This window comes from Python bivittatus, unplaced genomic scaffold, assembly GCF_059951505.1.
Source record: "Python bivittatus isolate LINGU-HERP-01145 unplaced genomic scaffold, Pbiv_v1 ctg000220_np1212, whole genome shotgun sequence".
In the NCBI taxonomy this organism is placed as follows: domain Eukaryota; kingdom Metazoa; phylum Chordata; class Lepidosauria; order Squamata; family Pythonidae; genus Python; species Python bivittatus.
The window spans coordinates 40,576,786-40,588,992 of record NW_028277048.1 but is presented as its reverse complement, the minus strand read 5'-3'; the positions used below and the strand labels follow the sequence as shown (position 1 = coordinate 40,588,992).

The 12,207-nt window shown below is 48.5% G+C and overlaps 1 protein-coding gene across 5 annotated transcripts in view; it reads right to left on the bottom strand.

Annotated features, from left to right (window-relative positions):
• Nucleotides 1-4,166: 4,166 nt before the first annotated feature.
• RBFOX3 (RNA binding fox-1 homolog 3) overlaps nt 4,167-12,207 on the bottom strand; it is a 59,207-nt gene continuing 51,166 nt past the window's right edge. For 3 of the 5 annotated variants that reach the window (XM_088138400.1, XM_088138402.1, XM_088138401.1), the window contains 3 exons: nt 11,904-11,968; nt 7,764-7,842; nt 4,167-6,623 (listed from right to left, as the gene is read on the bottom strand). In XM_088138400.1, the coding sequence (XP_087994526.1) occupies nt 6,579-6,623; nt 7,764-7,842; nt 11,904-11,968 (189 nt within the window). In that variant the 3' untranslated portion in view covers nt 4,167-6,578. Of the gene's footprint in view, nt 6,624-7,763; nt 7,900-11,903; nt 11,969-12,207 lie in introns of all 5 variants that reach the window. The other 2 variants (XM_088138403.1, XM_025165442.2) reach the window with 2 other exon arrangements.

The window sequence follows — 12,207 nt, the reverse complement described above, 5'->3', positions numbered from 1 at the left end:
TCAGACCTTACTTTTAAAATGTAAACACCCCTTATAAATGGTGATGTCATTAAGATAGAAACAGATGACAGTTGTCAGATCAGCTAATTCCAGTCAGATCATTTTAAGAAACGGAAAAGCATCAGCTGTCATCAACGGGGAGCTTTATACTCAATGAAATAGGAGCATGATAACTTTTAGAAGTCTAGTGATGAGGCCAGTGTCACAACTTTTGAAAACTGTGTGAGAAAGTTTCATTTTCTTAATAAATAACCAATAGAACAGTGTTTCTCATCCTCAGCAACTTTAAGATGGGGAGACTTCAACTCCCAGAATTCCCCAGCCAGCATGGGTTCTGCATTTCTGCATCATTGACCTAGAGGCCCTCAAATGTTGTGGCTCTCCCTCTCTACCCCTAGAAACCAATTTCCAGTAACTCTTCCCATCTCCACTGCTGTTGCCCTGCAAATAATGAGAGGGGGAGATGGCAGAGAGGAGGCATTCCTGGGCACTTCACTATGCATCTCTATACGTGGTAGTGTGTTGGCGTGGAGGGGGGGTGTCCTCTGGAGTTGGTGCACAATGCAGTATCCTTTGGCATGGAATCTGCTTGGGTGATCAATAGGTAGATCAACTGTCTTGCTCTTAGTGATGCATAGCAATTTGCAGCCCAGTACTGAATGCAGTTTTAAATGTGTAAAGGCTAAGTAGTACATTGTCAGACCTGTTACCTCTATGGGATTACTCCTATGGTTCCCTCAATATTAAGGTCAAATTCTGGATTTCCACTGTGGCCATTTTTACACTGAAGCAAAGCTGCTACCTTTTAAATTCTTCTTTGCATATTCAGTTATGTCATAACTGCGTTGTGCTTCCATGGCATTTGTTGCAGTTGCTGCAGCTATTAATAATGTTGCAGTAAAATTTCTGTCTTCTGATTTATCTTCTTTCTTAGATATTTGAAAAATAATTGTGCTTTCTCCCCCAGGATTATTAGGAAAGCATACAGAATCCAAAATCTAAAAATACCAACAGCATTACTGTACACTTTAGAATTTGGGTTTAAGGAAAGTAAAAGTGCCGTTGTGGCCTTTGGCCGAGTTCAGGCATTCACAGTTTGCTTATTGACCAACCCCTTCCCCCTGATGGTGGAGGAACAATTTAAAAATTTTAAATACGGTTCAATGATTTAATATTCTTTCCCCTGCAGAAAGTGGTAGAGCCCAATTTCCTGGTTTAACTAAAATTAAAAGCAGGGCTATGTAAGAAAACAGGCCTGTATGCAGAGCAAAACAGGAACTGAAAGTTACAGAGACCGGCCCGGCACTGACGGGCGGAAAGGGGCTGCTGAGCCTCCTGTGCCACTGCAGCTTTCAGAATTATAGTTAACCTAGTCACTGCACTTCCAGAATGTTGTACAATTTTTGTTCTGGTCCCTCCGTGGCTTTGGCAAGAGCTGACAATACTATTTGTTTCAGAAGAAACCTCTCAGGTGAAATGATTTATTGTGGCTTGCTTTGGCTGTGCGCTTGGCTCTGCTGCCGGTTAGGCGACGAGATTTATAGGAAGCTGCGTCTGATCTGAATGAGGAGGAGGTTGAATGGGAAGCGCCAGCGCTCCTTTACAGCGCCTGTGTGGCAGCTGTAATGTCTTCCCCATTTGCTGTAATAGGAATACTTTTATTTTCCCATTCTGCCTGTAGATGGGTGAGCGCCTGGGAGAAGACCATGGCAAACCATTTCTGTGCTGCTGCCAAGAAGACTGCAAGCAAGCATCCATGGAGTTGAGCTCAGTTTGCGGCGGGGGGGGGGGCGGTGGTGCCTTTAAACTTTTACGGAAGGGCCAGAGGATGGACCATGCGGTCTCCTGCTTCCCCGGTACACAGAGCTCATGGTCTGTCCTTCTGGGTGTGTGGTGAGTCCCTCTTGGGCTTTGCGCAAAACCACAAGCACACACCCTTCTCTGAATTCCTGATGCAGCGCTGGCAAGAGAATTGATAGCAGCAATTATTTCTTCGCAGTCTGGCATGCAGGCAATTACCAGCAGGGAGTTTGGCCAAGCACGGCACATGTGCGGATCTCGGCTCTTTGCTGCACAGGCCTGTCTCCGCATGTGGCGATGGCTCAAGGCAAAAGAAATTGATACAGCGACATTTATGCTGCCGGTGCTGGTCAGATGGGCATGACTGCAGTGAGGAGCAAGAAACTGACATTTTGAAAAATGCCGGCCCTGGCATAGGGCTGGACTCATGACATTTTCTCTTTCAATTTTGTTTTTTGCTCTTTTTAACTTCATGCACCAAGGGCTTCCATGTTGCTCAGCTATAGCCCTTATTTCAGGCAGTTAAGACAGAGTTTTTATCTGCTAATGCTTCCTCTTTCCTGTCCTCTCCCTCCAGTGGCACATCCTCATTAATTGATGGAGGAGGCATCTCTGATAGGAGTTCCTGAACAAATAATCCACTGGGTCTGTTCTTTGGACATGGATGACAGCCTTCTCCACCTATGTGGGGTCTGTGTGTTTGTTTTTAAAGTACAATTCTAATTTAGCTTGCCACCAATCATGCTGACTGGGGCTGGTGGGCACTGAACTCTGATGCAGAAATCTGCTAGTTTTCATCCTCCACATCTACAGCCCCATCTGAGTATTTACCTCAAACCCCCCCTTTCTACTATGATGAGCATTCAAGGCAGCTAAAAATGTCCCCTCAGAGGGGCTTCTTCTGCAGATCTTCACAGCTGGACAGATTGGCAATGAGAGAATTGGACTCTTAGCCATCAGGGGCTTTAAAGCTTAGCCTCTGAAATTGGGCCCAGTAGCCAGTTCACTGCTGCAGATTTTTCCATACAGGCATCATACGACCCCTGTAATTTGATTGCACCAGTTAGCTTCCTAGCCACATTTTGCATGTATTGCAACTTCCAGGCACTTTCAGAGAGACAGGAATTGATTCAAACTGAAATTTCCATGTGAGGACAGAATTATAGTTGGAGGGCAGTGGTGTCTGCAGGGCAGGGGCGAGGCCGTAACACACACAAAAAAAGCAGGGCTTCAGTTGTGCAGTTGGGGCTGGCATCTCGACTTTACTGACCAGCAACCCCCCCCCCCATTCCTCCACGTACTTGCGTGGAGGTGACAGAAATGATAGGAGATTAAAGTGTAGAAGGAAGTAAGTACTATTTATGGGAACTATATAATCCAGTCAATATATACCCAACTGTTCTATGCATCCAGTCATTGCTATGAAGTGATGCAAAGGATACTATGAATCCCTTGGACATAGCTGCACTACCTGTGACCTAGCAGGCTACTTGCAGTGTCATGGACCGGGGGCTGCCCAGCGCCTTTCCCCACCTATCTTGGACACAGGCACCAAACAGAGAGGAAGCAAGGGATCTGTTTTTGTGTGTGTGTGTGTGCACGCACGCACACACACACACACTCCCAGATCATTGGTCTTAGTGTACAAGCCTAATGGGGGGAATGCTGCTTATTCAGCAAATGCAAGCAAGGTTGTTTCCTTGATAGACAAGTAGGGTTTTCTCAATGCAAGAGAATTAGACACCTAATCTTTCTTCTGGACCCCCTTTCCTGTGTCTTGTCTTGGTCTCCTGCCCTAATTAGGTGGGGAGAGCTAAATATAGATGCAAAAAACATATCAATCCACAGTGCTTAGAAGTGGGATTTTTGAAAGAGACAGCTCAAACATCCAATGCTTTGGAACATCCAGCTGGTGCTTCTCAGCTCTGTCCAGCCCAAGAGGGTTGCAATAAAACTAGCAAAACTGGTTGGCTTGAGTCAAAGCTGAGCAAATGACCTGGATTAGACTGAAGGGAAGAATGCCGCAAGATGATTGGATAGCCTTGACAAGTTAGCCAGAAATATTCTTCAGGATGTTAGTTTGATCATGTGAACTGATTTCCTGAAAGCTCTCTTGCACTGCCTACTAGAAAAGATTTGCCTTCTGCCCTGGGTCTTCTCTTGTCCAGGATTTTTATCCCCCGCCCCCATTTTCCTACAGCAGCCTGTATTTTGCAGATTCCCAGGTTCCTTCCTGTTTGTACCATTCACCACTTTTAGCCATGCTCCCAGTCAAAATCTTGAGCCATCCTCATTGAAGAAAGAAACCTTTATTAATAAATAATAATAATTAATAATAATTAATAATAATAATAAATACTGTTTATTTGAATGGTCACACCTTTGAAGCATACAGAATGGGGTGGGTAGCTGATGCTCCCAGGGTGGGAGAGAGGGCAGCAAATGGGAGGGGGGGTTTGTACAAGGGGACAGGAGTGGCAAAGGTGGGGCTATATACAACGGGAATAGAAAAGGAGGATCATCTGGTTGCTGGCATGTCAGGAGCTTCAATGCTGAATAGAAAGTGAGGTTTCATGAGATGACTAAGCCAAGGGGAAGTCAGGAGCAGGGAGGAGGCCCTGAGTCCATCTGGCTCTGGGGTGGGGTGGGGTGGGGTGGGGTCGGCGGGCGATAGGACATGCACTCCTCCCACTAAGGGCTGTGAGCGGGGAGGAAACCCTTGGCGGCAGCGGTGGCGGCAGCAGCAGCAGCGGCGGCGCAGCTTGGTTTGTGTAGCAAAACAGTTCTTTCTCCGAATGCCCTGGTGCCCAGCCTGGTGCCCTCCCCAGCCGGGGGCTACGCTGCTCTCCCTTGCCAGCCACACAGTCCTTGAGGAAGTGCTTGCCCAGCACCCTGGCTTCAGTGTGATGGGGGAGGGGCATTTCTCGGCCCTCCGGAGCAGGGTGGGAGGTTCTGGGGGAGACCTGGAGAGCCTCAGACGTTCTCGGCTCTGAGTTCAGCCAGGCCTCCCCCAAGTACACCGCAGGGGTGGAGCTCAGTGCCTTGCAGGCCGATGGGAGCAGGGATCCTCAGGGGGAGAGGAAAGTGCAATTTCTTCAAAGGAACCCCCCTTGAAAACCCAGGGTGCCCATCCACCGGCGTACCCCAGAAGCCCCCAGCCTGGCCCTACACCATACAGGAATCCAAGGCTTGCCGACTTGACCAATGGATGAACCAGCAAAGCGCAAAAACACTGGGAGCTTCTGGGATGCAAGAAGCAGGACGGCTAGCCCTGCCGGGCGCTCCTGGCGTCTTCTGCGGTCTGGGTGGGCCGCAGGTCTTCAGGAGGGCTGCAAGGAAGACGTGGTGGCCCGGGGCCTGCGGATTCCAGTCTGTGTCAGTACCTGTCCCTCCTGGCCCCGTGGTCTGCAGCGGGGAGGAGCAGGGCACGGGTCTCCTGATGCGGACGGCTTTGCAGAGTCTGCGTGGGGCTGCCGTGCCGTCCATCTGTCCGGGCGGACTGTCGGTGGTTGCGCTCCGGCTGGCCTGTCGCTTGGGGCGCATGTGTGGACAGAAGGGGGCTTTCACTCGGTCGCTTGGCTTGTTAGTTTTGGAATTGTTTGTTGCTTTGCTTTAAAAAAAAATGTTTTGTGCCCTTCCTGGTCCCAGAAGGAAACAGCTGAAGGTTTCACTACAACAGAAAACAAAGGCAGAATGTTCCATGGAGCAACCTGCAGGCTGTGGCCTGGGGGAAAATGGCAGCAGGAGAAGGCAGGGAAGCGCTTTCCGCTCTCTGGGTGCGTGCTGGTCCAGAATGTTAGATTTGGGAAGGGGGTGTTGGCCCTGTCCCCAGCATCCTTCAGCTTTGCCCAGATCCCTTTTGTACAGAGCTGTGGGCCCATTTTGCTCAGCAAATCAATGATGAGGAAAGTTACCCGTAGCCAGCATGGTTGAAGGAGTTGGGATCACTCAGCCCCATCCAGGGCCTGATCCCAGTCAGCTCCCTCAGAGACCTACTTCCTAGGCCCAGAGAGGACCCTGTGGGGTCTCCTGCCCCCTGCACATTCTCCAGAACACCTCCCAGCCCCTACCAAGGCCAACCTCGTAGTACATCCCTCACTCATTTTCCAATGGGAAGAGGGGAACTGAGCTTTTCTCCCCTTGCAGCAGAGGGAGCAAGATGCCCCTCTGGATGAGACAGTGCCTAAGGTTGCCTATCTTCTCCTGTGGGAAGGATCTGGGCTGCTGCCCACCTGGGTCAGCCTGGCACCTTCACCCTGCCTGAGCTTGAGTGAGAAGAGCCATTGCACCCGAGAGGGATGACATCCTGAGTTCCTTTGGCTACAGCCTCTCCTTTAGATATGTGAGAGCTGAAACAATGCAGGAGGCCTCCCAGGGGTGCCACAGTGTCCCAGAGGCTCTCATGGAACTTGATCTAACAGGACAACTCAGACACTGGGTGGCTCTAGGAGGCAGGGTGCTCTCCTTGAGGTTATCTTGCTGAGGTGGGATGTGTGTGTGTGTGTGTGCGCGTGCGTGTGCATGCGTTTGTCTGGTGAAAGCAGGCACCTGTCCCATTTCCCTGGCTGGTTGCTTTGCAAAGTGACACAAACGTGGCCGTGCACCATCAGAGACAGGTGGGAGGAGAGGCATGGCAGGCGGCTTGAGGTAAAGAGATGGGTGATTTAGGCTGCCAAGGGCCAGCAGCAGGGGGCAGGGGCCCATGTCCACGGGGTTTTGGTTGGATTTCTAAGGAGCAGTCAGTGTTACTATTGTGAGGAGGGTCTGGGTCTGTCTTGCTAGTAGGGAGTGAAGCGGCTGTACCCTCCTCGGTATAGACTAGCCTGCAACATCAAAGACGGAGAAAAAGCCAATCAGTATAAAGGAGAGGCACAGCCCATCCCTGCCCTGTCCTTGGAGCCAATAGGGTGGTGGGCACTCAGGCTGGCAGAGACCTTCTTCTGGGGTGGCAGCAAGGGCCAAGGGCGGGGGGTGGGGGTTGGACTCAACCTCCCAGCACGCAAAGCTGCCTTGGGGCAGACTTCACAGGAAGACCATCCGGATGGATAAGGCCAAGGGAAGGGAAGGGAAGGGAAGGGAAGGGAAGGGAAGGGAAGGGAAGGGAAAGGAAAGGAAAGGAAAGGAAAGGAAAGGAAAGGAAAGGAAAGGAAAGGAAAGGAAAGGAAAGGAAAGGAAAGGAAAGGAAAGGAAAGGAAAGGAAAGGAAAGGAAAATAGGGCTTTGGGGGCAGGTGCCTAGCACTTTCCATTGAATCATTCCACTGGTAAAGGAAACAAGGGGTTTGCACCCACGCCTCAGTTTCCCTTAATCTAGGCAGATTCCTCCCTCTCAGTATTTCCCCCCCTCCAAGAGTTGACGGTTCAGTGCAAATCTGTGAGCCTGTGGAATTTCTCGTGGTATCACCAGGATGGCCCTGATGGCAAACAAGATGGCTTGACATCTTTCTCCTCTTTGATGCTGCCTAGAGAGCTGATTACAAGGAGGCATCACTGCAGGAACTGGATGTGGAAGTGTGTGCAAGAACAGGAAGGATGGGAGATGGCTTTGGGGAGTATCCCTGTGCACGCACACCTTGCCCCGCTCCAACCCATTTCCTAAAGTATTTGCTCCTTGAAGCACTGCTTGTGAATGAAGGGTCTCTTACACCCGTACAAGCTGCTGCTTGCTTCAGGTGGCTTTTATGTTTGAGAAGCCATTCTTTCTATCCCTTGGCAAGGATGGCAGCTCAGGATAGGCCAGGCCCCAGATATGTGCTTCTCCTCTAAGAATCTTCCTCCTTAGGGTTTCTCTGCCCCCAGAGTGCTGATTAATGGGGCCGCAGCTGAAGTCTGAATGTCAGTGTCCCCAGAGACATCCCAGCAATTGCCTCCTCTTATCCCAAGTTCCCAACCTGACTGCAAGAACACACATTCCCCCCAACATCTGGACGGCCATGCACAAAGGGATGGAAGGGCCCATTCTTACCATGGTGCCGATGCTGTAGGTGGCAGCAGGGCCAATAGTGTGGTGGTAAGGGTCTGCAGCTGCATAAACTCTGCCGTAACTAGGAGCGAACACAGGGGGCAGCGTTAGAAACTGGGGAATCGCAGAGTTGCCAACCCTAAGTGTTCAAAAAACCATGAATCAGGCCCCAGTCATCATCAACTTCGCTTCAAGTCATGATACACACAGAAGAAATGACAAGAATGTTCACTGAGCTTTTAGCAAAGACCTCCTGAGTCACTTTTCCCAAGCGGGGGTCCACCAAATGCATTAAGACTACAACCCCCCAGCCAGAAAGTCCTGCTGTCTGGGAATGCTGGCTGTTGGAGTTCCAGCATTGTCTGGGGAATGCCCGACTGGGGAAAGCTGATCACTCCAATTCCCCATCCATCCTCAGAGAGATCATTTCAAACTTCAGACATCTCAAAAAGGAGAGTGCAAGAACTCAAAAACTAGATTTTTACTGACAATCCTCATCCCCTTTCTTTTTCCATACTTCAGAAGGGGGAAGGGAAGGATTGGCTCCTAGAAGAACAGGCAGGTCATTGTAAAGATGTCCTTTCCTGGGGAGATACTAATGATGAAAAAGAGGTACTCTAAACAGGTATCACTGCTGCCTAAACAAGAGGTGGCCAAGCACTCTTTGGAGGGTTGGGGGAAGTTGGAAGACAGTGCCACCAACTGGGAGGTCCTAGGATTGTCTTTTTGGTGTCTGTAAGGAGTTTGGGGCTTCTTCTTCAGTTCCGCATATTTTCAACCTCCAAATCTGCTATCTTGGCACCACTTCTCCAGTGGGCAAACAGAGATTGGGAAGGTTTGATTTGCAGGGGAGAAAATGTGTGACACAGAAGCAGGAAAGAGTGTTTGTTTTCCTCAGAGGGAAGGAATAAAACCATTGGCAGCCAAAGGATGTTGGGTAGAGACATTCCAGCTGTGGCTCCTCAACACTATCGTTGTTTAACTTCTTGCATGCATCCTGCAATTCTATGAGGGCACAAATCACTATTTATTTTAATCAAAGGAGAAATGGGCGTGAATGATAGCATGGTGACTGGGTCGTGCTGATTAGAACTGGTTTTGTAAGGCACACAGAAAATGCAAATAATTGTTTCCTGGCTGTGGATGAAGTTGGAGCAGATCTTTTGTCAATATTGGACTTTATGAGCCAAAAGGAAGAAATTATGTGAGGATTTTGTATGGGGTAGAGAGAAGACATGAGAATGAATGAACTAACAGCTAAAATTTCAGAAACTCTTAGGCCAGTGTCCTCAGAGAAGAATGACAGTAACATGAATATTGAAAAGCTAACTTTCTAAGATGATTTTATCATAAGAATCCTTAGGATTTCTAGAGACTTATCTGTAAACACCTCAGCAGGTAGCAGCATCTAGCCAATGCTGGCTGATTTTGAAAAGGCAAACAGAGTTGGAACTTGTTATTCTTTGGATGGGAGACCACCAGGTTAGACTAAGGAATCAGAAGACATTCTGGAATCGGGCAACGCTAATCCACTTCTATATTGTTGCCAAAAAAACTATGTGGATGTCATAGAAATCACTGCTTCTCGACCTTTTGGCTAAGAACAAGTATAGTGAAGTGTGTCACAGAAGTCAAGCTTGAATCAAAGATGTCTATCTTCTAATCCTGAAACAGACCTGTACAGTAGGTTAGTATTCATCAGTACCGGAGCACTAACACTGACTGACTTTACAGGACTGCAGTGCTATAGATGGGAAGGGCTGGGCTGAAAGCATCACTACCTAAGACCACATATATGTTCCTTGCCAGATGTGAATGTGAAGTCTGATCAGCTTGCCCCAATGCGACTATGGCCACCACTTTTCAAAGGCAAGGACACACAATGCCCTCAACCCACTAGAAGACAACCACTACTGTTTTTTTCCAGTAGGAAAAAACTCATTAAGAGTGTTTTCTGACCTGTCCGGATTGTCTGTTGCTGTGCTTCATTTCACTGTAGGCAAATACCTCTGTTCTAAGGGGAAACTGTGCACGGTGGCTGGAGTGATCCCACTCCTCTGGCCATTGGTTGCTGGCCCCCTGGCCATTTTGCCCTGGGCTGCTAGGCTGCCTGCCCTCTTCTGAGAGGTCTTGACCAGAAAACTGTTCCTTTTTTCTTTGTTTCACCAAGAGATCTGGTGAAACGCTGGCATTAAACACACACACACACACACACACGCTAGTGGAATGATGAAAGGCTGGACTTTTTTCTTTTCTTTTTTATATGTTCATTGATGGAATGGGGAAACAAGGAACTTTTGTTTTTGCTTTTTAACTAGGTGAAATTTACAAGCTGCCTAGAAGAATGAGAAAATGGTGCTTTTCTTTTCTTTTTTCTTTTCATTCTCTTTTCTTCTGGTCCACAGGTGGATGCACCAGATGAGAAAGAGTCAAACACAAGGGAGACTCAACAGAGAGGGGCCTGTATTAAAGATTTATCAATGGAAACCAGTGTCCTCAAGGCCCATGGAAAGAAAGTGGTCAAGAAGTGGGAAAATCCACCAACTGGGACTGTGGTAAATGCAGCCTGGACTCAGCATCAGCCCACCATCATAGCCAAAGAGGAGGAAGAGTTTGAAATCTGGAAAGCGATTTCTTAACCTGGCTTTATTTCCTGCAGGTTTCTGCATGGAAGGCAAGCAGTTAAAAGCTGCCATGTGGAAGAACTCTTAGTTTATCGCTTCCTTTCTTAATGAGGGTACTGCACACCTTTTATAATATCTCCCTATGAATTAACACAACATATGTGCATTTAGTGGAACTGAACAGCTGAACACACACATTACTTTACTGAGCACGATAATATAAGTATGGAAACCAAGAGAATTAAAAATGTTTTCTAGGAAAGGCTTCTGAGCAGAATCTGATAAAAATGTACTACTCTGCTAGTAATATTTCCTGCAGTGGGTCATTCCTCCCCAGTTCTATCACAATATTTCTTAGTTAAGTATAATGTAGTGTTTCTCATAATATTTTTTACATCCTTCATATTTATTTACTTAGTTATTATTTTGTTATGCATTTTAACCTGCTTTTCATTAACAATAGAATAATAATCTACTGCTAACCTAATTAAATGACAATAATTTTTAACAGGATGCTAGAACATGTAAAGGATGTTGGATGATGGGAAGAATATTGCATGTCAATAAATACCTGATTCAGAAAACAGTCTCTCCCACTTCCCAAATAAAGCTTCGCTAGCTACCACTGTAATAACTAGGCCTGGCTGAAGATGTGCTACTTGATGTTGCAGAATTGCCTTGACTTGGATTACTGCAATGAAAAGGCCCCACAGGGTGGAAAAGTGAGGCACTCTGCTTTGATACCCCTGATCCAAGCATCAAGGCAGGCAACTTTGCTTTGACTGAAATGTCTTTGGCTCACGATCAGAAGTTTGTTGGAGGCCAGTGAAGTGACTTTTTCCATAAGGTGTGGTCGCTCTGCTCCAGCCCCTATTTCGCGGAGCCACACTGAAAAAGGGCTTGGCTGAACGAACAATCAAAGCGAAACGCCCCTTCAAGGCTTCCTATGCCCCTCGCAATAATTGTGGTTAGAAAGAGGAGATAAGCACAAAGGATTAATTGAGTTGTCTTGTTGCCTCTGAGAGAAGCCGTTTAACAGAACATAACCTCTCCAAATGCAGGCCCCTTCAATATAGCCATTCATCTTATCAGCATGAAATTCTGTGTACTGGTAAGCTAAAAAGCACCCGCGTTTCAGTGGAAGGTATAAACGGGAAGAGAGGCAGCTGGTGCGCGTGAAGAATAGGAGAGGGGGACGAGGACAGGGATGGTAGGAGGCAGGGCCCAGACCAGAGACCCTGTGCGCTGTGGGCCAAAAGCTCCCAGCCCTGGAGTACTGCTGACTCTGCTACTTTTTCCCATGGCCTGCCGGGACCACCGGTACTTCCCCTGCCCCTGGGCAAACTGGTCCGGGGGGCTGGGAAATGCTTCTGAGTGCAGGCACCGGTGTCCCTTTTCTTCACACCCTGGGGCATCAGTACGAATCCCTTGCCGCAGGGACATCATTCCCAATCCCCGCGTCCAAGCAGGGGGCTGACGGGGGACCGGACACTAAGGAGCTCAGAGCAAGACGGCTTACCTGTCGCTGTAAGCTGTTGCTGCCGCTGCCGCAGGCTGGGCATATCTGTAGGCCGCATAGCCCCCCTGGAGTAAATGGGAGAGACAAGGCATTAGGGGTGAAGGTACGACTGCAGTGCCTCGGGAGGAGGGCGTGCGGGGGATTTCAGGCGCTGGCCGAGCCCAGGAGGGAGATGCGTACCCAGGCCGCAAAGCCAGCCCATCTCCAATCTCATTAGCATTCCCTGAGGGGTCTTGCTAACATTAACCTGCAGAAATTAAACATGCTGAGGAGAGAATGTCACCTCCCTAGCGGGTGGCAGTGT